We start from the raw sequence: 23,767 nt of genomic DNA on the forward strand, positions 1-23,767 counted from the left end.
ACCTGAATCTGGTGGCTATCTTCTTGCCATGGGTCAGCCAGGCCTCAAATGATGCTACCACTTCTATTGCAACTAAACTGCTATTTATACACATAGAATCATAGAATATTAGAGTTGGAAGGGACCTCAGGAGGTATCTAGTCCAACCCCCACCTCAAAGCAGGACCAACCCCAACTAAATCATCCCAGCCAGGGCTTTGTCAAGCTGCAGCTTAAAAACCTCTAAGGATGGAAATTACATTACCTCCCTAGGTAACCCATTCCAGTGCTTCACCACCCTCCTAGGGAAAAATATTTTCCTAATATCCAACCTAGACCTCCCCCACTGCAACTTGAGACCATTGCTCCGTGTTCTGTCATCTACTACCACTGAGAACAGCCTAGCTCCATCCTCTTTGGAATCTGAATGCTAGTTGGACGAGCGTTAGTATGTGTATATGAGCAGAGGATTCACTAGCTCATAGCCTTAGTGTAGATGACTTACTGAGAGTGAAAAGTGGTAGAGAACATCTCTCAGTTTGGGCTGGTTATTCAGAAATGGAGGGGCAGAGGGGAAATGTGGTAAAAGTAGCAAAGGATATGAATGATGCATTCATATTCAGGAGGATGATTAGCTACTTTCCAGTTCATTAGAAACTAAGGAGAATATTAAACAGCATCTCTTTAAATCAGCAGGCCTTGCTAAGTTGCAGCCAAGACTTGACTGAGGAGATCTCTGGAATACTGGGGAAATTCCAGAAGAGTGGAGCAGTGCTAATGCGCCACTATTCAAAGGAAGACTCAGGTAACCATAGACTAGATCGCCTGCCATCAGACATGGGGAAACAATGGAAAAGCTGATACAGGATTTGGTAATAACGAATGAAAGGATGGGACTATAATTAATGCCAGTCACTGTGGTTTTATGGAAAATAGATTTTGTCAAATAAACCTACATTCATTCTGTAATTATATGCCAAGTTTGGTTGATGAGTGTCACCATGGTCATGTAGTGAACCAGCAGGGAACACAACCTGAGCAAACTTCAGTTACCAAACAAAGAATCCAGGTGAGCCCTTCCTGAGAAATGCCATGGAAATCCCTTGTTGCTGTCAGACTGAGTGGTGGAGTCCCCTTGATTCCAGCCACCTATAGAGGGGGGTAAATCCCTCTTTCTGACAAACCCTCCACAGTGATGAGACCCGTATTCCTGGCAGGCTGGGAGGACAGAGGGGTTATCTCACTGTCTTTGGGGTGGGGTAATCTCCTGAGTTTTGTCAGGAGCTGGTTGTGGTGGTTTGTGTTAATCTCTGCAGCCTATGAAATTCAAGAAATGACTGGAAATGCTGGTTGTTGGAGGCCCAGTGCAATTGAAGTTGCTTGACCACTGTCCTACAGGCCTAGCATTGCTTCAGTTGCTTGCTTGGCTATTCTGACCCCTGTAGCAGGACATCTTCCAGCTGGCAGAGATGACTAAGACTAGTGAGTAACCGCGCAGATGTCTCAGTTTCTGCATACCATGGCACACAACAAGACAAAATACACAACATGTGTGCTTGCAGCTGCACATAGATAACGGTGATGGGAACAAGAAGTTATCCTTGAACGTCTGGGGTGCACTGTTTTATTGCCAAGGGGCATATTTTTATACCGCCCCTCCTATCACCAGATGTTGTTTTGATGACCCCAATTATCATGGTGAGAATGGAATATAGTCAAGGGCGAAAACTCAATGTAGGTAATTAGCATATATGATAATGAGTAGAGATATAATTAGGTGAAGGCTGTTTATGGAAGGATATAAGAAGTCACTACTTAGACAAAAGGATACACTCTATCAACTCCTAACTCCGCGGGAGGTGCTGCCGGTTGGACCAGAGGATCCACTGACTCTCTGGCGGGGCCCCTGAAGAAAGCTGTTCCTGTGTACAGCCTTCTGAGTAACTGCTTAGCTCTGCAGGCTTAGTGAGTGTGATATATTGTAGTTAATTTTATGATATATTGTAGTTAATTATAGGTTTGTATTCAACTAGTATATCTATAGAAAACCTTGCACATTAAACCTTATTGATCTGCAAATCGGGTGTCCCGTGTCTCACTGGTATCCACACTGATCACAAAGTGTCTAGTATCAATACTGGTCAGTTCCTCTGTCTGTGCAGACCCCAGGTTTTACTCCCTGTGTTTCTGGTATACTTAGGGGCTAGTCCCTCTGTCTGCAATGGGTTCTGAGCTAGCTCTGATCCCTTTGTTTCTGATGTATGCTGCAGCTAGGGATAATGCCTCTGTTTCGGGCAGGATGGGCTGTAAATCTCACTCCCATCCTCTCTCTGCCTCTCAAAGGGGCTGTTAATCTAACCTTTTCAAAATAAAGGCCAATGCTTAGAGACAGTTAGATGCCTAAGTATGGGATCTACAAACCTAGCGAACTGAGTGGGAAGCATCCAAAGCCAGCCAATAGGAAATATTGAGAGGGAAGGGTCCTAAGCCACATGCCTGAGGGAGTCAGGCACTTATCTCTACTTGGAGCTCTCACCTGTGAACCCTCTCCTGGAGTTAGGCCCTCAAGTCATGTTTTGCAAGAAACACCAGGGGGTTGGGAGAAGGAGGAAAAGACAACCCCCTTATAAATCTTTCATCCAGTAGTTAGGGCACACACCAGGGATGTGTTCAATTCTCAAGTTCAATTCCCCCCTCTGCCTGATATGGAGAAGGGATTTTGTTATGTATTTTGTGTCCTGCCTAGCTTGCCGTATCTAACAGCACTAGAGCACTGTGGGATAGCATATGCTATTTCGTGAGTTTATTAAAAATACTATCTGGTTTTAAGTACACCGGTGTCCATGTCTGCTCGTTTCTCTCTAAGTGCAAAGTTATTCCAATTATCACAACATAACAGATTTGAATGTGGCTCTCCCACTTATCAGGTGACTGGTCTAACCACTGGGCTATGAGATAATCTGAGGTGAGGCTTTTTCAGTCTCTCCTGGGGAAGCTGTTCCATGGTGTGTAACTAAATCATTTCCTATACAGTGAAGAAAAAGAGCAAGATTGTCTCTATAGTCCACTGGCTAGAGCACTACCCTGAAAGATGGGACACCCCCATTCTTGTCCACAGTAGGCAGAGGGGTGGGAATTGTACTTAGGTCTCCTACATCTTGTGTGAGTGCCCTAACCACTGGTGGAAGGGGCCACTTCTACCATCTTCCCCCACTTCCACACCCATTTTGTACGAGTGTAGACATGCTCTAAACATGCCTACTGGATTGGGCTCGCAGGCAAGAAAGGTGGGGAATGCCTAGTTTGAGGCATAGGTGTGAAAGAGATACCGGATACCTAGACTGCGGCAGCTGTGCACATGTTCACTGGCAGAAATTCAGGCACCTCTGGGACTTTAACAGTGGAAATGTAGGTGCCTACTGGGTTAGGCAGCAGCTGAGTGGGTGTTTTGAGGATCTAAATGGTTCCTGAATGTAGATTTTAAGTGCCTTTCTGCTTAGATGAGAATGGAAAAGGTTTAAAACACAGACCATCTAGCCGAGAAAGGCATAATAAGAACCAATGGTTGCAAACTGAAGCCAGACAAATTAAAATTAGAAATTGGACACACATTTTTAAGAATAAGGATGATTACTATTTGAACTACCAAAGAAGGTGGTGGATTCTGCATATCTTGATGTCTTCAAATACAAAGTAGACTGGGTGCCTCTGTAAAAGATAACACACATTAATACAAAAAGTTCACCTACTAACCTCAATCGATGGCCTATGATATCAGGAAGTCAGATTAAATGATCTAATGGTCTCTTCTAGCCTCAAACTCTATGAATACTGCATGAAAATACAGTCCGGAGACACGGATCCATTCTTGGAGCTACATTAGAGTTGTAGTGTCTGTTTGTTTGTATCTACACCCTGCAGTCTGTGTAGCAGAGACGAGAGATGGTTTTGCTATTGCACGTAATTACTGTACAATTTCTTATTTACATCACTCCACCCCCTCATCCCACAAAGAAACAGAAATAGAATTCCCAGCAAAATATACCCCAGCGATGTCTTCCTAAGACGGATCCTCTTGCCCCAAATAGCTTCTTCCCTAATAGTTTTCAACCAGGAACAACCAGGAAGTGGATCGTGCCTGAGAACGTGCTCGAGCAAGGTCTGACGTGTAACACGTCGAACGGACCCGCCCAGCAGCTGCGGTGCTGACGAGGTGCCCAGCACGTGCTCGCAAGATGCGGCATTTGTGCAGTGGTGGCGAAACGTGCTCGAATTTAGCGTGAGCATTTGCCTAGGTGTGTGTGTGTGTGTGTGTGCACAACATGTGTGAAACGGGACTAGTGCAGCGCACCTTCCACACGTGCGCACACTGCCGGGAAACGCCCGGTGCTCGTTGCACGATTAGAACACTGACGAGGTGAAGCATTAAAAAAACCATCGTCGGGACCCCAAGGCCGGAAGCCGGCGGGGCGTTTCCGGTGCCATCGGAGCCAGCAGTCGGACGGAGGCGGGTTTCCGCGTGACACCTACCCGGAAGCCGGCGGGGGGCAGCGTTCTCCGTAACACTTGGACGGAATCCGGCGGGGGCGTGTTTCTGGTGGGACGGGTTTCGCCATGACACCGCCGGCCGGGGCCGGAAGTTGGCTGGGCACGAGGCGGCGGCTCGTGTCGGTCCGGTGCGCCCCGTCCCGCCCCGCCATGGCGTTGCCGCTGCTCGGGGAGCTCTGGGCTGAGCTGCCCGTGGAGAAGCGGCTCTTCTGCTCCGTGCTGCTCTTCTCCTGGGCCGTGTACCTGTGGGAGGCCTTCCTGGCGCGCCGGCAGGTGCGGGCGGGGCCCGGGTCGGGGTCGCGGGGCTGGCGCGGCGGCTCGGGGGGTGGGGAAGCTCCTGGCGGGAATCGTGCTGCGGGCGGGAATGGGCGGGCCCGGACTTGCGCGTGGAGGGAAGAGGGGCCGGTCCCGGTCCCTGGGACAGGAAAGGTTGGGCCCGGGGCGAGGCGCACACGGGGGGGGGAGACGGAGGTGAACCCACAACCACAGCCACGGGACACGGCAGGGGAGCTGGGGACCTTGCCTGGGGAGGAGAGGGAAACGGGGCACACGAGCCCCTGGCGAAGGAGGCTTGAGAGGCGTTGCATGAAGTCCCTGAAAGAGAGAGGCGTGGGAGCGTGAAGGACGTGCAGGCAACAGGGGCCGAAGCGTGGCCCTTTGTTATGCTTTGGAAGGGGAGTAACTGTCAAGTCAAGTCCAGTCACTTTTATTCTGGAACAGCATCCGTGCAGAAGTTATTCTGGCATGGGTGCGGAGGAGTAGTTTAGTTTAGGAGTTCTCTCAGTTTCCCTGTATAGACACTCCCATGATCCTCTTAGCACCTACTGCATTTGTTTACATACATCTAAAAGCTGAGAAGTTGCTTTCAATGGAAAGAGCTTGCAAGTGGGGGCCTCTGTATGTAGAGCAATATAAGGTGGTAGGTAGCTTCCAGCCAGGTTAGGAAACTGGCAGGATAGACCATTTTTGGAGGAGATTCTGAGGGTTTGTGAGTAGTAGTAGAAGACTAGCTTGCAGCATTAGCATCATGGCACTGCTGGTTCACTGCAACTAATGTCATTGAGCAGCAATAGTTCAGCCTTGTGAGCTTGACTGACATCTACTTTACCTGCTGCTAGTTCAGCCTTGTGAGCTTGACTGACACCTGCTTTACCTGCTGCCGCAAGCAACAAACAATTTGAGGAGTGTGTGTTTGGATGGAGGGTGAATGAGAGAGAGAACACTCTTTTTGAAGTGCAGTTCTAATGCAGACACAGCCGTTCAGCATGCAGGATGGGCAGTGCACAATGAATATGGATTTATTCTTTGATTTAGCTGGAGTTCTATTTCCTCTTAACAGTAGAATAAATCTTGGAGGAAATGGGCTTCGTCTAAGCTTTTAAACCTGTGTGCCTGAAGAAATTTGTCTCATTATACAAGATGGCTGTTGGGGTCATGCATGGAGGCATAGGAGTGCACTCCTCTAATAGTGAAGATAAAAAAGACTCAAAATATAATTTTTTGCAGTGATTTTAAAATATTAACTTAATTTTCATAAGCATCTATTCTGCTAGACACAAATGTAATGTGGCCAGCCCATTGCTTTCAGTGGTTTGGGTTCTTTTTGCCCAGTTAGTGTCAGTCTGAGACTTGGGTTCAGCTCTCCGCTCCACCGCAGCCTCCCTCTGTGTCCTTGGGCAAGTCACTTAGTCTCTCCGTGCCCCTAATTCCCATTTTTACAAAGAGCACTTCTTGGCCTCATAAGTTTGTGTGGAGAGCAGATGTAGAAAAGATCAGGAAGTGCTTAGATACCGTGGTAATGGAAACTAGATAAGTGCCTGCCATGGATAGATGACATCTGAAGGCATGGGGGGATCCTTGAAATCCTGACCCACTCTCCTCCCTGCTGCTGTACTGAGCAGATGCTTTTGCTCTGCTTTCTGGGGTGGCTGCTGTGGGTAGCAGCGCTTGGGTCTTGTCAGGAGTAAGATACCCCCCTCAACAAGTCTGCTGCTCTGCCTTTCTTGGCCAGTATGATCAGCATCCTTGACTGCTGTCATTCTTTAAGGCAGCAGCACTGCTGATGGGAGAATGCTAATCAGTACCAGTCCCAGGAGGGGATGCAGCGGAGTTGGAGGTAATGGAAAGGTAATCAAAGTGGTATGAAAGTTGATCCAAAGAAGACAAATGAGTGCAACACAGTAGTACTTTATTTTTTTAATTCAATCACATTGTTAAGGGAACAGAAAATTCCTAGAGTCCCATGGTTTTTGCAAGTGCAAAATAACATGAAATTATACAAAAAAAAAAAAACCAAAACAATGTATAAAAAGAAATATAATGAAAAACTCGCCCCGTACCTCGGACTCTTGCCTCATTGGGCTCGGCCTGCCTCCCCACTGTGCGAATGGTTACGTGGTGCGCAGGATCCCAGCACTGCTCAGGATTGGCCTGGTTGCCCCTCTGTCATGAAGGTGGGGCGCTGTCTGGGTCAAACTTTAGTAGCACTGTGACCCCAAGCACCAGGTCACAATGCCTGGAGTGGGGAGCCAGGCCCAGCCATGCGAGTCAGAAGCTTCTGCTGTGGGGTGAGTGCAGGGTAGTCTCCCTTGGGCTTCCCAACCGCCTAATGCCCAGAGGCAGGGATCCCCCCACCCCTCAGAGAAAATGAAAAATTATAAAAAAATAAAAAGAATTTCACAGAGCTATAACAATTACCCTTCCTAAAAATGATATTAAAGTGCTGTTTTATGGCATTATTTAGGCCTTAGCTTCATGCATGGTACTTCTAGTGAAGTCATTGGGAGTCCCACAAATTTATTGGTGAGGGAATTTGGTCCTTTGACTAGAATTCTGCTCAGCATGAATCATGGAGTCATGGATATGACTGTGTGATTCATAAATTGTTTATTTTACATTTTAAAATGAGATCATCTATTTATTTCTATGTACTTTAATGTCAGTGTCTGATCTCTGAAATAATAAATCACTCCAGCTTTACATTTGTCATTTGACAGGATAAATAGGTGAATCATGGGGTTTTGAGAACAACAGTTATTCTATAGATTCTGTTGCCCTGTAGCTTTGATACACAGAAAAATCACACAAACCTAGTACTGGGTATTGTTTAATCTCTGCTGAAATTAAAGTCACACACCTAATAGAATTGTATTAGAAGATAAGAATGGCTACACTGGGTCAGACTGTTACCCTTGTCTTGGGTCAGCAAACCAGATTCCCCCCTCTCCTCCTTCCCCCGAGCTTACCACCTGCAATTCAAATTCCCCACCCTGAGGGCACATTGAATAGACCCATCAAATTCCCTCCTTGAGGCCTCACTGAATAAGGCTCAGGCGGTTTTCCTCAGTTTCTCCAACCCTGGAGGCTCCCTGAGGGAAAACCTTCCTCAGTTTCCCAGTCCTGAGGGCTCCCTGAGGACAAACCTGTCAGTTCCTTCAATCTCTGGGAGGTTGCTGACTTAGCTTTAAAAAGGTTCAAATGAGTTAACGGGTTTTATGAGAGCACAGCACATCCGTCAGATACAGAGCAGGCTTTATTAACCTATTGTATTACAATTGCTAAGCATAGATTAGATAAATGATAATACAGCAGCAAAAGTTATAGTTTACCAAACCAGTATTACAATCTCCAGGGGGATCTTGATGGCCAGTCAAGGTTCCACTCCGGAGAGGTTTTCTGCTCTGTACCTTCCTTTAGTACAGGATGAGGTCGGTCTTCGGACTTCAGAAGACTCTCTTTTCTTCTTTTCTCCCCTCCACATTCAGAATGGCCAATATTTATACGCTGTCTTTTCATTAACATTTGCAGTAGCAGTGGCAGCCAATTTCCTTATTACAAGCAGGTCATTGGAAAAGGGAGGGGGAGGAAGGACACAGCATATCCTGACCACATCCTGTGCACCTGCTTCCTTGACATTTAACTGTTCTTAAGTCACTTGTCTACATTTTGTGGTTAAGCTTATTGTTTGGGCATTTGGCATATCTTGTGGTTAAGGTTCTTTATATATTTTTACTATTTTTTGGACACCCCAAAAGGTCATTTTCCAAATACTCCAAAAGGTCATGCCATACGTCAAATCTGTTTACCATTTTTCTTGTGCTCTCTGCTTGGTTGCTGGCAAAAGCTGCTAATATCTCTTTATAAGACCAATGTCCGTCTAGTCCAGTATCCTGTCTTCTGACAGTGGCCAGTGTCAGATGCTTCAGAGGGAGTGAACAGAAAAGAGCGATTTATCAAGTGATCCATCCCCTGTCATCCAGTTCAGATTCTAGCAGTCAGAGGTTTAGGGACACCCAGAGCATGGAATTGCATCCCTGACCATTTTGGCTAATAGTCATTGATAGATCTATCCTCCATTATCTTACCTAATGCTTCTTTGACTGCAGTTATACTTTTGGCCTTCACGACATCCCCTGGCAACAAATTCCACAGGGTAATTGCGTTGTGTGAAGAAGCATTTCCTTATGTTTGTTTTAAACCTGGTGCATCTTAATTTTTTTGGGTGACCCTTGGTTTGTGTATGTTAAATAACAGTTCCTTATTCACTTTCTGCACACCGTTCATGATTTTATCCCCTTTCAGTCATCTCTTTTCGAGATGAACAATCCCAGTTTTTTAAATTTCTCCTCCCCCTTCTCTGTAGTTTTTCTAATTCTAATGCATCTTTTTTGAGATTGGGTGACCAGAACTGCACACAGTATGCAAGGTATGGGCATACCATGGATTTATAGAGTAGCATTATGATACTTTTCATCTTGTTATCTATCCCTTTCCTGTTCCTAACATTCTGTTAGCTTTTTTGGCTGCTGCTGCACATTGAGTAGATATTTTCAGGGAACCATCCACAACGACTCCAAGATCTTTCCTGAGTGGGTAACAGCTAATTTAGACTCCATCATTTTGTATTTAGTTGGCATTTTGTTTTTAATGTGCATTACTTTGCATTTATCAACATTGAATTTCATCTGCCATTTTGTGTCCATCCTTTGTAACCCTTTGCAGTCTGCTTTGGGCTTAATTATCTTGAGTAATTTTGAATTGTCTTCAAACTTTGCCACCTTACTGTTTACTCCTTTTTCTAGATCATTTATGAATATGGTGAACAGCACTGGTCTCAGTGCAGAGCCCTGGGGAGCACCACTATTTACCTCTCTCCATTGTGAAAACGGAGTGTTTATTCCTTTGTTTCCTATCTTTTAAACCGTTACTGATCCATAAGCGGGTCTTCCCTCTTATCCCATGACTGCTTACTTTGCTAAAGAGCCTTTAGTGAGGGACCTTGTCAAAGTCCACTATATCCATTGGATCACCCTGGTCCATGCGTTTGTTGACCCCTTCAGAGAATTCTGATAGATTGGTGAGACATGATATTCCTTTACAAAAGCCATGTTGACTCTTCCCCACTGTAATATATTAACATGACTATGTCTTTCTCTCTTTCAGAGGAATGTATATAGAACAACAACACACGTCCCATGGGAATTAGGACAAATCATGGATTTGGAAACCTTTGAAAAGTCTCGTTTATATCAGCTGGACAAAAGTACTTTCAGTTTTTGGTCGGGCCTGTATTCTGAGCTAGAGGGCACTGTAAGTACTATAACTGCTCTATAGTTTTTATACAGTACTTCTCATTGGATCTGAATGTAAAATACTTTTAAGTTTAATCCTTCCAATAGAACTATACAGCTCCACGGTCAATGCTGTAGCATGTCTTATGAGCATCATAATGTGAGTGTAACCTTTAGTAAGGGTTTTTAACTCCGGGCTGTGTCGTCAGAAAGGTGTGTTTTTACAGCAAGATCGCAATCTCATTGTCAAAATACATTTTATTTAGTCAGTACAAACATGGCAGCGCCTTACTTCTCTACATTAACAAGAAAGTCACTGTGCCAACACTGTCATAGCAAGGACCTATTTGTTTGTCAACTGCCCTGGGTCACTTCCTTGCTAGGACAGCATGCAGATGTGCCATGTTTGATTTTGTAGTAATGCTTCATCAGCAGAACTTGTAAGCCTGCTAGACTTGGAGGTCTCACTTTGAGTTTTTGTTCCTCTTTTCTTTTCCCAGACAGTGTGTGTGCACTTGTATAAATTATTTTTCCTTTAAAAATACATAAAAAAACCTAGAAAATGCCATGCAAAAGTTTGTATCTGCAACCTTAATTCTTTCCCCTTGTGTAGATGTATTATTTACGTCTTTGATTACGTGATCTATTTAAGTGTATAGTGTTTGTAATACAGTGTTTTCTGTACATTTTCATACATGGTGGGAAAGTAATGAATGATATGCACAATAAAATATACAGGAAATATAAGCAACATATAAATGTATTATAATAAAATATGATGATAGACAACATTGTCAGTTTTTATACGCAATATGAATTAATGTTGTGTAACTAATATTAAATGTAATATTTATGTAAGTTAGTGTATCTTGAGTGTATCTCACTGTTTCCATTGTGTTCTGTACTTTAAAACACTCCTTTATAATAATGTTGCCAATTAAGCTAGAAACATACTGTGACATAGCAAGGGCAGAGGGCAGTAGGAGAGTACTCGAAGGGAGGTCTGGAAGGCCCAGAATGCTCAGGGCTCTGAGCCCTGCAGACTAGCTAGAAGTCATGAGGGGGCAATTAGGAGCAGCTGAGGCCAATTAAGGCCCAGCCAGTTGCTTGATAAAAACCCTCTGCTCCAGACAGACAGAGCGTGAGCTGGGGGAGTAGAAGTGCCGTGCTGTGCTGTGCTGTGCGAAGGAGTGCAGAGTTGTGTGAAGGAGCAGGAAGGAGTGCTGAGGGCTCAAGAAGCCAGAAGGACCGAGGGGGGAAATTAGCCCAGGGGAAAAGACTGCAGCCGTGAGTACGGTGCCAGCAGCTCATAGCTGCTACTCTTAGGCCCCTGAGCTGGGACTTGGAGGAGCAGGCGGGCCCAGGTCCCTACCCCCCTCCCTGGGGAGACGGGGTAACGGGTGATGCCCTGGCCCACTACGAGAGGCAAAAGTGTGAGACCCACTAGGGTGGGAGTTTAGTTTTCAGAATAATTTAAAAGCTAGAAAAATAATCGTAGGTTGCAAAAATGAATTATCTTTCAGGGGTAGCTGTATTCAACGCCAGGTGTGGAAAACAGCTTCTATTATATGTTTCTCATTAAAGTTGTATTGTACAGTTATGATCATGGACCATTATGTGAGAATGCAAAGTTGACCAGTTATAAAGCAAGGTGGGAAAATAGTGTCACTTTGAAATAGTGAAAGCAATTGAAATAATAAGATTATATAACTAGACTATTGTAAAACATACACACAGGAGAGCATAGTTAAGAAAGTAAGATGTATCTTAACTTTGACATTTCTTGAGTACTTTTCATGAACTTCAAGTTGCATTTTGTGTTTGTGTGTATACATGTATTTTAGACGTCTTGATATGTTCATGGTATGTGAGTTAGGATTTTGCCAGTAGATTGTAAAATTGTAGATTTTGTGATTAAAGGTAGTAAACATTTTTTAAAATTTTGCCAGTGTCAGTATTCTAAAAAATAAGTTTTATGAATTTGACAAAAAATACCCTCTTTTTTTGACCAACTACAGAGCTGGTTAGAATGTTCAAATTTAAAATATCCTAATTCTGAAGAAAAAAACAGGAAAAAATTGAAAAAATATTTGTTAGACTGAGGTTTATTCTATGGGTAACCTCAAACTGCGTATTGCTAATCAGCAAGTTTTGCTCGGGAGATAAGATTTTAATCTATGAGACTCCCTGAATAAATTCAAAGACTCCGTGCCCCAAGAGACGAGACGGGACCTCTCTCCAGGCGGCTCTGAACATGGCCATCTTGGTGGCCCGGAAAAATACCTCTGCGGTCACCATGAGGTGCTGTTCCTGCTCCAGTGCTCTGGCCTTCCTCACAAAGTCCAACAGGTTATCCAGGACTTCTCATTTGAAGGCTCTTTTTTTTTTGGTGCAGATGGACATGGCACTTCATGGACTGAAGGACTCAAGGGCCACCTTTCAATTCTTAGGCCTATATGCTCCATCATCTTCTAGAAAGCACTTCAAGCCCCAGCAGCCTCCTTGGTTCTTGGGGCCTCCAAGACAGAAACCCTACAACAGCGCCAGTCACTCCCGTCCACCTCAGCCTCCTAGTCGGGGACTCAAAGATACTCTGGCGGGCCCAAGCAGGCCTTTTGATGGTGTGCCCAAAGGCACTGTACCAATCATCTTTTCGGATCTGTCCCCCCCTTTTATTTTTGAACCGTATGTTGCTCTTCAGCTTGGCATGGTCATTCACAACATCGGACTGTTGGATCCTGAGCACAATGACAGTCGGATATACTCTCCAGTTTTTATCTTCCGCTCCTTCCCCCTCTCCCCCTTCCCTATCCCTCTTCAGGGACCCTTCTCACGAGCAACTCCTTCAGGAGGTTCAATCCCTCCTACATGTGGTGGCTGTGATGGAAGTTTCTCAGGATTTGAAAGGGAAGGGGTTTTATTCCTGATATTTCCTAATCCCAAAGGCCTAAGTGGGGCTTGGTCCTGTCTTAGACCTGCATTACCTCAACAGATGTCTCAAGAAACTGAGGTTCCACATGGTTTCCATGGCCTCCATCATTCCCTCCCTGGCCCGAGGTACACCTGCCCTCGACTTAAAGAACGAATATTTTCACATCTCTATCTTCTGTGGCCACAGAAGATTTCTCAGGTTTGTGGTGCGTCATTGTCACTTCTAATTCCCTTCGGCCTATCGGCAGCACCGTAGATTTTCATGAAATATATGGGCGTTGTAGCAGCCTTCTTCAGATGCCAAGGCATGTGAGTCTACCTGTACCTCGATGACTGGCTGATCAAAGGTTGGTCGGAGACTCTGGTACGGCAAGCATCAGTAGCAACATCTTTTAGGTGCTGGGGCTGCTGATAAATGAGCATAAGTCAACTCTGGTCCTGTTTAGAGAATAGATTTCATCGGGGCAGTGCTCAGCTCAACCCAAGCCAGAGCCGTACTGCCAGAAGCTCAGTTCCAGACTCCATTGGACCTGATATCCAAGGTCACAGTTCACCCAATAACGACTGCTTGGGTAAGCCTCAAAACTATGGGGACACATGGCAGCATGAACTTATGTGGTACAGTATGCAAGGCTGTGCCTCAGGCTCCTGCAGAGGTAGCTGGTGTCCATCGTCTCACTGAGCAGATACTATTTAGACTCAGTGCTCACAGTCCCGCCTCTGGTCCTCATTTCCCTGACCTGGTGGAAAGACCCAGGGTTGGTAATGAAGGGGGTACCTTTTGTGGTCCCTCAACCGTTGATAGTCTTAGTCCCAGATGCATCAGACTTAGGGTGGGGAGCCCACTGTGGCAACCTCAAGACCCAGAGCCTCAGGTTACAAGAACTCTCCCTACATATAAATGTCCGGGAACTCCGGGCGGTATGCTTAGCTTGCCAAGTGTTCCTTCCCCAGATCTCAGGCAAAGTGGTGCAGGTCCTGGCAGACAACACCACATCCATGTTTTACATTAAGAAGCAGGGAGGGGCTCGATTTTTGGCTCTGTGTGGCAGGAGACCCTGCAGCTCTGGGACTTCTGTGTGAAACACACCCTTCACCTCAAGCTGACAAACCTTTGGGAGCCCAAAACGTACTGGCAGATCACCTCAGCAGAGCCTTTTCCTCTCACCACGAGTGGTCTCTTCACCTGAAGGTCATCAATGTCATCTTAGAGAGGTGAGGGCCTCCCCAAGTGGACCTATTCGCCACCAGACAGAACAAGAAATACCATCAGTTCTGTTCGGTGTAAGGATACAGTGGAGGCTCCTTCTCTGATGCCTTCCTGTTCTTGTGGGCAGACTATCTACTGTACGCCTTTCTTCTGATCCCCTTGGTTAACAAGGTTCTCCTAAAAATCAAACGGGACAAAGGCAAAGGTTATTCTGATAGCACCAGCATGGCCACACCAGCATTGGTTCAGCGCACTCCTGGACCTCTTGGTGGCAGTGCCATTCATACTATAACTCCACCCACACCATAGCAGATTGCTTCACCCGGATCTCGCCTCCCTGCGTCTGACTGCATGGTGGTTGTATGGCTGAACCCTGAAGAGCAGCCTGCTTGGATCAGGTTTGGTAGGTCTTGCTAGGTAGTAGAAAGCCTTCCACCAAGGCTATCTTCTTGATTAAGTACTTGTTGGTTCTCTGAACAGAATCTCTCTCCATCCCGAATTTCTCTGCAGTCCATCTTGGATTATCTGCTCTACTTAAAGCATCAAGGTCTTGCTCACCCATTTATTAAGGTTCACTTGGCAGCCATCACTGCAATCCACACCCCAATGAATGGCAGATCCCATGAGATGATGGTCAGACTTCTCAAGGGGCTAGAAAGGCGCAGGTTTGCGAACCTATTCCCCCATGAGACCTAAACCTGGTCCTGTCGAGACTCTCATGGGGCCTCCTTTCGAGCCATTAGCATCGTGCTCCTTGCTATTTCTCTCTTGGAAGGTTGCCTTTTTAGTGGCTATCACCTCTGCCAGAAGGGTCTCTGAGGTCAAAGCCCTTGTGTCAGAACCCCTTTAAAGACAAGGTCCAGTTGCATCTGCATCCAGCCCTTCTACCAAAGATTCCACAAAAACCAGGACGTCTTTCTACCGGTCTTCTTCCCAAAACCTCATAAGTCCACTAAAGAACGTCAGCTTTGTATGTTGGACGTTAGGGGAGCCCTCACCTTTTATGTTGAGAGGACTAAGCCTGTCCGCAAATGCATGCAACTCTTTGTAGCGATAGCAGAAAGAATGAGAGACCTACCTACCTGTGTCATCCCAAAGAATCTCGTCCTGGATAGCAAGCCTTAATACAAGCAGTTATGAGCAGGTGAGCATCCCAACTTTGGCCATTGTGACCCCCATTCCGCAAGAGCCCTGGCTTCATCAGCAGCATTCCTCACACAGGTACTAATCCAGGATAACTGCAGAGCCGCAACTTGGTCATTGGTTCATACCTTCGCTCCCACTATGCTATCATCCAATAGGCCCGAGAGGATGCCAGTTTCAAGAGATCAGTGTTGCAGTCAGCATGTCCATGAACTGTGAGCCCACCTCCAGGGGTACTGCTTGTGAGTCACCTAACATGGAATAGACATGAGCAATCACTTGAAGAAACAAAAATGGTTACTAACCTTCTATAACTGCTGTTCTTCAAGATGTGTTGCTCATGTCCATTCCATGACCCACCCTCCTTTCACCTCTGTTGGAGTTACCAGCAAGAAGGAATTGAGAGGGTGTGGGGCCAGTGGCACCCCTTATATCGGTGCATGTATGTGTGGCTACAGAGGGCACTAGAGCTGGCCCCACGGATACTACTTAGGGAAAAATCTCTGATAACAGTGCTCGCAGCACACACACACATAGCATGGAATGGACATGAGCAACACATCTTGAAGAACAACAGTTACAGAAGATTAGTAATTGTTTTTTCTTTGAGACTTTAGGGCAAACTTCTGTCCTTTAAGATACCTCCTTCATTGCAGCAATCTCACATAGATGAGCTAATGAGCTCATCTTTCATCATCACTTCTCCTTACTCTCTGTTCTTTTCAGAAAGGTTTATTATCAGCTTCCTCTGGGACTTTGTCCCCAAGGTGAACACCCAGTTCCATGTAAGTGAACATGTTGTTCTTCATCTGTCTGAACCCGGTACCTAATTGCGACAATAGGCTGTGTTGTGTTAAGCATGTTTTCAAGTTTGATTTAATCATTCTCAGGAATTTAGAAAGTCAAAACAACTGTCTCTGTTTTCATAGAATCATAGGTTACAGCTGGAAGGGACGTCAGGAGGTCACATAGTCCATAATTCATGTGCCTCAGCCCCCTAATAATTTTCATTGCTCTCCACTGACTGTCTCCAATTGTCCACATCCTTTCTATAGTGGGGGGACCAAAACTGGACACAGTACTCCAAATGTGGCCTCACCTGTGCCGAATAGAGGGAACAATCACTTCTCTCCCACAGTGTTCCTACTAATGCAGCCCAATATGCCGTTAGCCTTCTTGGCAATAAGGGCACACTGTTGACTCATGTCCAGCTTCTTGTCTACTGTAACCCCCAGGTCCTTTTCTGCAGAACTGCTGCCTAGCCAGTCGGTCCCCAGTCTGTAGCAGTGCATGGGATTCTTCTGTCCTAAGTGCAGGACTCTGCACTTAGACTCATAGACTATAAGGTCAGAAAGGACCCTTGTGATCATATAGGCTGACCTCCTGCACAGCGCAGGTCACAGAACTTCATGCACCCTCTCCTGTAATAGACCCCTAACCTAAGACAGAGTTATTGAAGTCCTCAAATAATGATTGAAAGACTTCAAGGTACAGAGAATCCACCAGCAAGTGACCCATGCCTCCGTCCCCGCTCTGTCCTTTCGGCTTCTCGTTCCTGGCTTCCTCACCACCTGGGCTGGGCTTCCTTACTCAGGCCCCTGTGCCTGGGGAGTAACTCAGTCCTGCTTAAGCAAGCTTCCCCCCTCCTGGGCTCAGTACCTTTCTCCAAACTCTTCTCAGCTCCTCCACACAACACTGCACTCCTCCACCTCCAGATTGTGTCCTGTCTAGATGTCTGGAGCAGAGGGTTTCTATCAGGCATCTGGCTGGGCCTTAATTGGCCTCAGATGCTCCTAATTTCTCTCTAATGACTCTGGCTAGTCTGCAGGAAACAGCCCTGAGCATTTTGGGCCTTCCCTCTCTCCCTTCTATCACTTTGCTACTGCTGCTGTGGGAGTTGCTGCTGGTGTGGAGGAGCTCCTGCTGCTGCTTGGGGGCGCTGCTGGTCTCCCTCCCCCCTGCCTTCCTGGCTGGCCGGGAAGCAGTGAGTGGCCCCTCCACCGCTGCTATCACTGCCGCCTGTGGAGAGGTCTTTCCTGGCCGGCTGCTTGCTGCCACCACTGCTGCTGCCTGGGAGCCTGATGCTGCTGCTTGGCATTGCTGCCCGTGAGGAGGAGGAGAAGGAAGAACACCACCCCCACCACTGCTGCTGGAGCAGCGCTGAGGAGGGGGCAGCTTCGTCTCTGGACTGAGTGACTGCACCACCTCTGCTCTTGTGGTGGGTGGGGTAAGGTACTATTGTTGCTGTGGGGAGAGGGGGGAGCAGCGGGGAGCCCCGCCCCAATCCATCTGCACCCCACCACCACCACCACCACTGCTGTCACCATTTCCAACCACCGCTTGCATCGCCTCCTCACCCTCAGGTGAGCCGCTTGTCTCCTGAAACATCTGGGACCGCTGCAGCAGCAAGGACTTGTTCCACCACCCAGGCGCACCTGGGCGCATGTGCCCCCCACCCCCCGGACCTCCTCTTTCCCCAGCTATGTTTGGCCGGAGCGCTCCCCCCACCCTCTGCTTTGCCCTCCGACTGTCCCGAACCAGTTTGCCCCTTTCCCTTCCCCTTCCCCCCCATTTTCCCTTGGGTTCCCTTAGTTTCCTTGCCCCACCCAGCCCCCGAGTGTTTGTTGCTTTCCCTGCCCCGCCTCTGCCCTTCAGTGTTCTGCTTGTTTCCATGCCCCACCCCCACCCTTCAGAATTTGTTGCTTATCCCTGCCCCGCCCCGCCCCACCCCTGGGAGTCCTCTGTCTTTCCCACCCTTGCCTGTGCTTGATCCACACACACACCTTTGCTACTTACCCCTGCCCCGCTCCGTCCCACCTCCTCAGTGCACCCTAGTGCCTTTCAGTGCTTGTGAGCCCCCACACCCCCTGTTTTTTTTGTTGTGCCCCCCTTCACTGCACCCCCTGATATCACTGTAACCCCCTCTTCTCAGTGCAGCTGGAGGAGCCAGCACCCCCCACACCCTGAATCCAGTCCCTGATGCTCTCCCTTGTCGGTGCCCTCCTCCCCTGCCTGCAGCCTAGCGGGGAGGGGAGTGGTCAGCCCTGACTCGCCCCTTTGGCCCCCTCCCCCCGGTGCCTGCTCCCGCCTTTCCCCCCATATGGATCAAGTGGCCCCCTTGGTTGACCCTGTCCCCTCCCCCCAGCCTGCTCCCCCGCCTACCCCCATGTCTACCGCTTTGACCACTGCTGCCAGACCTACTGCCACCACTGCCCCCACTAGGACGCCGGCAGCGGCAGGCATAGGGGGGACCTCCACTACTGCTGTTTGTGCTTCCTTGACTGGCAGGAAGGGCCAGGGCAAGAAGAAGGGCAATGGCCCCTCCTGGAAGGCACTGTCCCCCGCAGCAATGGCCACCCTCCCTGCCATGGCCCCACCATTGGCCACAGTCACCCCCTCCCCTGCCATCCCTTCCATGGGCTCTGGGGTGCTCCTGCCTCAACCCCCAGCCACCACCCCTCCAGCCGCCTCCTCCAGCACCATCTCTAGTGGCCGGGACCCCTTCCCCACCCTGACCAGGAGGCCCAGCATCCGCTGCCTCCTGGTGGCCGCCTTGCCCCACATGGCATGGGTGGTGGGGCCCTTGGCCATCGCGGCAGCCTCCAAGATGTACGGCAAGGTTGTCTTCTTTCTGGCATCAGAGGCTGCCGCCCAGGAAGCAGTAGAAAAAGGCCTGGTGGTGTGGGGCATCTATGTCCCCCGGAGGACCTTGGTGTACAGGTGGTGCTTACCTCTGTCCCCTCCTTCCTCCCTAATGCCGCCCTGCTCTCCTTCCTCTCCACCCTGGCGAAACCTATTTCAGTCATCGGCCCTCTCCTGCTAGGCTGCAAGGACCATGCCCTCCGTCACCTTCCGCGGGCAGGTCTAGATCCAGCTGCCGCCGGCGGTGGTATGTGATGGGGAGGCCTTCGAGGGGTCCTTCCTGGTGCCCCATTAAGGGGCCCAGTATCAGATCCATTATACCTTGGGGGAGACATGGTGCTTCCTCTGCCAGGCAACGGGGCACGTCCGGAGGGACTACCCCTGGCCCGCTCCGCAGGAGCACCTGGGCCCCCTGAGGTCCCGGTGGGTGTCGACCCTCCCACTGCCGGTGACCCTGAGCACCTGGCCTCTGTGGCTGCCCCTTCTCCTGTGTCCATCTCCGCACGAGATGCGGGGCTGCCCCTCCGTCGTGCCCTGGTCAGCGGCCGGACCCCATCGCCCCCACAGAGAGTTCTGAGGCGGTGCCTGTGGAGGAGAGGGTAGCTGGGTTGGACCCGGATTTAGGAGAGGGCTTACCCCAGAGGGGGTGTTTCCAGGCCCCTTGCTGCCTCACCCCTTGGTCCCTGACACCATTGTCCTTGCCGCCTCACCCTGACCCTGCAGGCCTGCCCTCTGCTAACACCTTAGAGAGCTGGGCACTCATCGGGGGGAAACGCAGCAAGTGGAAGAAGGCTTAGAACCTCCCCGCCCACTTGGACGGGGAGGAAGCCCCCAGGAAGTCTTTGAGGGGGGCTGCCATCACTGAGTCTTCTGCCGTGCCCCTCGATAAGGTCCGGTCGAGGAGGAAGCTGCAGCAGCGAGGAGGGGCAGCACAGCCCCCCTCTTGGAGGCCGTATTAGATTCCCTCCCTGGGGAGGCCTTGGAGGGAGCCGCTCCTGCCGCCTTGTCATCTCTGCTCCCTGTCAGTGCCGAGATGATTGTCACCTCAGCTTCCGGCGGGGTGGCACCTGTGGTGGCGGAAGGGGATTTCAGCTCCATTTTTGTGGAGATAGTCCCTGGGTCTGACCCCGGTCACCCAGGAGGAGGACGACCCCCTGCCAGCGGGCCTTGATCTGGGCGGCCTTGTGCCACCCCCTCTCCTTCCTCTCTCCCCCCTTCCCCAGACTGTTGTCCCTGCCTTAGAGTTGCCCCTGGACACTTCCACCTGCCTGGCTGCGGATGGCATCACACCTGCAGCCTCCGAGCCTCTAGCAGCTGGGCCCAGATGCCACATCTGCAGTGGGACAGCTGTCCCCAACCCCTTCTGAGGGCACTGACCCGAGCCACCCCATGCCCATCGCTGAGGCTGCGGGTGCCGATTCCACTGTGGCGCCCCAGCCTGGCATCGGTGAGGGCCCTCCCCCTGAACCTGCGCCCGTGACCTGCATGCTGGGTCAAGCGGAGCCACACCCCAGTGGCTCGGTCGCCGGGGCTTCTGATCCCTGTCACTGCCCCTGTCACTGCCCCTGACCCCGACCCCGCCTTTGATACCACTCCTGTCCCTTCCCCGTCCACTTCCCATATTGCTGCCGCCCCTGGGATTGCTATTGCCCCTCACATCTGCCAACTCCTGGGAGGTGGTATTGGAGTTCCCACTCCCACCCGGGGCTGCTGTCTTCCCTCTGCTGCCATCCCTTGTGCCGGGGGTTGAGCCGGGCAGTGCGTGCCCACAACATTGGCTCAGCTTCAGGGGTCTGCCCCTTGTCTACCTGTCTCTGTTGGCCATGGGACCACTATGTGGACCTGGCTGGAGGATGGCCCAGGGTCTTCCACCCCGGCCCCTGAGACGCTGCGGGCTTCTCTGGCCGACTGTCATGGGGCCAGGAATAGGGTGCAGCTCGCCCATCAGCGCTGGGGGGATTTCCACCTCATCCTCTGGGCTGTGAGAGCTATCCTGAAGGAGGGCAAAGGGACCGAGAGGCAGGACACTGCGGCCTACTGGTGGACCCTCAGCTTCTGTGACTCCCTCCTGGCCTTCAGGGTCTGTCACAGATTGCTGCAGGGCCTGATGGGAGCTGCCGGCGTTCCTGCCTTTGAGGATCCTCCCCAACCCTCCCCATGGCCCTGACCATCTTCGCAACCTTGAACGCCAGAGGCTGTAGGATGGGTCTCTGCAGGAGCCAGGTGCTCTCCTTCCTTCGGGAAGAAGGATACTCTGTGGCGTTCCTGCAGGAGACCCATACGGATCCAGCCGCCGAGGCCAGTAGGCAGCTGGGGTGGGGGGACAGGGTGTTTTTTAGTCACCTCTCCGCCCGCATGGGTGGAGTGGCCACCCTGTTCTCTCCCAACCTACAGCCTGCGGTGCTGGGTGTCGCCGCGGTTGTGCCGGGTCGCCTGCTGCACCTCCAGCTCCAGTCTATGCCCTGAACTCGCGCCCAGAGAGGTGTGTTTTTTCCAGCAGGTGTCCGCCTTCCTTGGCACCTTGGATCCTCATGAGTGCCTGGTCCTGGGCGGGGACTTCAACACCACCCTCAAGGAACAGGACCGCACGGGGACTGAGCAGTGGCAGGCTGCCGCAGATGTCCCATCACTCCCTGGTGGACGTCTGGCGTGACCACCACCTGGACGATGTCGTCCTCTTCACCTTTGTCCGGGTGGAGGAAGACCGGTCGCGCCACTCCCAGTTGGACAGCATCTGTTTCTCCTGTCACCATCTTTTGCGGGCCCACTCCTCCAGTGTCCGGCTGGCCCCTTTCTCGGACCACCACTTGGTGACTGTGATGGCCTCTTTCACTGCGGAGAGGCCGGGGCAGGCCTACTGGCACTTTAACAATAGCCTGCTGGAGGACGTGGGCTTCATGGCGTCCTTCCGGGAGTTCTGGCTGGCCTGGCATGAACAGAGGTGCACCTTTCCCTCGGCACGGTGCTGGTGGGACATGGGGAAGGTGCATGCCTGGCTCTTCTGCCGTGACTACACTCGGGTGGGCCAGCTGGCGGAGGGATGCGGGGATAGAGCAGCTGGACAGGGAGGTTTTAGAGCTGGAGAGGCGTCTGACCATCAGCCCCGAGGATCCATCCCTCTGCGGAGTGTGCCGGGAGAAGTGGGAGGAGCTCCGCGTCCTCGAAGACCTTCGGGCTCGGGGCGCCTTCATTTGATCCCACATCCGTCTCCTTTGGGAGATGGATCGCGGCTCCCGCTTCTCCCTGGAGAAAAGGAAGGGGGCCCGGAAGCATGTCATCTGCCTCCTGGCAGAGGACGTTGCCCCCCCCCCACAGATCTGGTGGAGATGCGTGGAAGGGTCAGGGCCTTCTATGCCAGTCTATTCTCTCTGGATCTGACTGAAGCCGTTCCAGAGCACCCTGCAGGTGGCGAACTCCCCACGGTTGGCGTGGGCGACCAGGACCAGCTAAAGCTACCTCTCACTCTGGCCGAGCTCTCGGAAGCCGTCCATCTCATGCTCATGAATAAATCCCCGGGCAGGGACCGGCTGACTGTGGAGTTCTACCGTGTGCTCTGGGACGTCCTCGGCCCAGACCTGGCCACCGTCTGGGCTGAGTCCAAAGACTGCAGAGTGCTCCCCCTCTCATGCAGGCGGGCCATGCTCACCCTCCTGCCCAAGAAGGGGGACCTCTGTGACCTTCGGAACTGGCGTCCTGTCTCACTCCTCAGTACAGACTATAAAATGGTGGCCAAGGCCATCTCGCTGAGGCTGGGGTCCATGCTGCAGGACGTGGTCCATCCGGATCAGACCTACACCGTCCCAGGCCACACCATCTTTAATAATCTCTATCTGGTCCGGGACCTCCTGTAGCTCAGTTGTAGGGATGGTCTGTCGTTCGTCCTCCTGGCCCTGGAGCAGGAGAAGGTGTTCAACTGGATGGACCATGGGTATCTCCTGGGCACCCTGTGGGCGTTTGGCTTCAGGCCTCGTTTTGTGGGCTTTCTTCGGGTGCTGTACACCTCCACAGTGTATCTGGTCAAGCTCAACTGGACCTTGACTGAACTGGTTGATTTCGGGTGTGGGGAGCATCAGGGTTGTCTGCTGTCAGGCCAGCTGTACACTCTGGCCATCGAGTCCTTCCTTTGTCTCCACTGCAAACCACAGTTGCGGGTGGTGCTGTCAGCGTACTCCGATGACATGCTCCTCACGGGCCAGGACCCGGGCGACCTGGTGCAGGTGGAGGCCTGCCAAGCCGTCTACTCAGCAGCCTTCTCCGTCCGGGTCAGCTGGGTCAAGAACTCTGATCTGATTGTAGAGGCTGGGTGGCGGGCGAGCTCCCTCCCATCTGTGCTTCAAGGCATCCGGTGGAGCGTGGGTCCACTGCTCTATTTGGGTGTTTACTTTCTGCCACCCATTCTTCTCTGCTGGAGAACTGGGAAGATTTAGAGGGCAGGGTGGCTGAGCAGCTCCAGAGGTGGACAGGACTGCTCTGGTACTTCTTCCTTTGGGGGAGAGCATTGGTGCTCAACCAGCTGGTCCTGTCCATGCTCTGGCACCCGAGAGGTCTTCCGCGAGACCTCTCCAAGCTGCCGGTCTTTTACCAGAACCTCCTCCGGACCTGGAGGCTGGTCTCTGCAACCAGGTCTGTGGTGGCTGCCAAGGGGGCAGATCTCCTCACAGAACCCTTGCTACACAACCCTCATCTCAGTGTGCAGGTGGTGGAGTCCTACTCGGTGCACCAGAGGCTGGTCCTGGCAGGAGCC

The 23,767-nt window shown here is 50.5% G+C and overlaps 1 protein-coding gene across 1 annotated transcript in view; it reads left to right on the forward strand.

Moving 5' to 3' along the window:
• The first annotated feature begins 4,556 nt into the window (after positions 1-4,556).
• Positions 4,557-23,767, forward strand: part of ZMPSTE24 (zinc metallopeptidase STE24) — an 80,081-nt gene continuing 60,870 nt past the window's right edge. Inside the window, exons 1-2 of the mRNA XM_067530767.1 lie at positions 4,557-4,800; positions 9,970-10,116. Of these exons, the coding sequence (XP_067386868.1) occupies positions 4,594-4,800; positions 9,970-10,116 (354 nt within the window). The 5' untranslated portion in view covers positions 4,557-4,593. The remainder of the gene's footprint in view (positions 4,801-9,969; positions 10,117-23,767) is intronic.

This window comes from Emydura macquarii, unplaced genomic scaffold (assembly GCF_026122565.2).
Source record: "Emydura macquarii macquarii isolate MOO-44397 ecotype Brisbane River unplaced genomic scaffold, CSIRO-AGI_Emac_v2 contig_3113, whole genome shotgun sequence".
Taxonomy (NCBI): domain Eukaryota; kingdom Metazoa; phylum Chordata; order Testudines; family Chelidae; genus Emydura; species Emydura macquarii.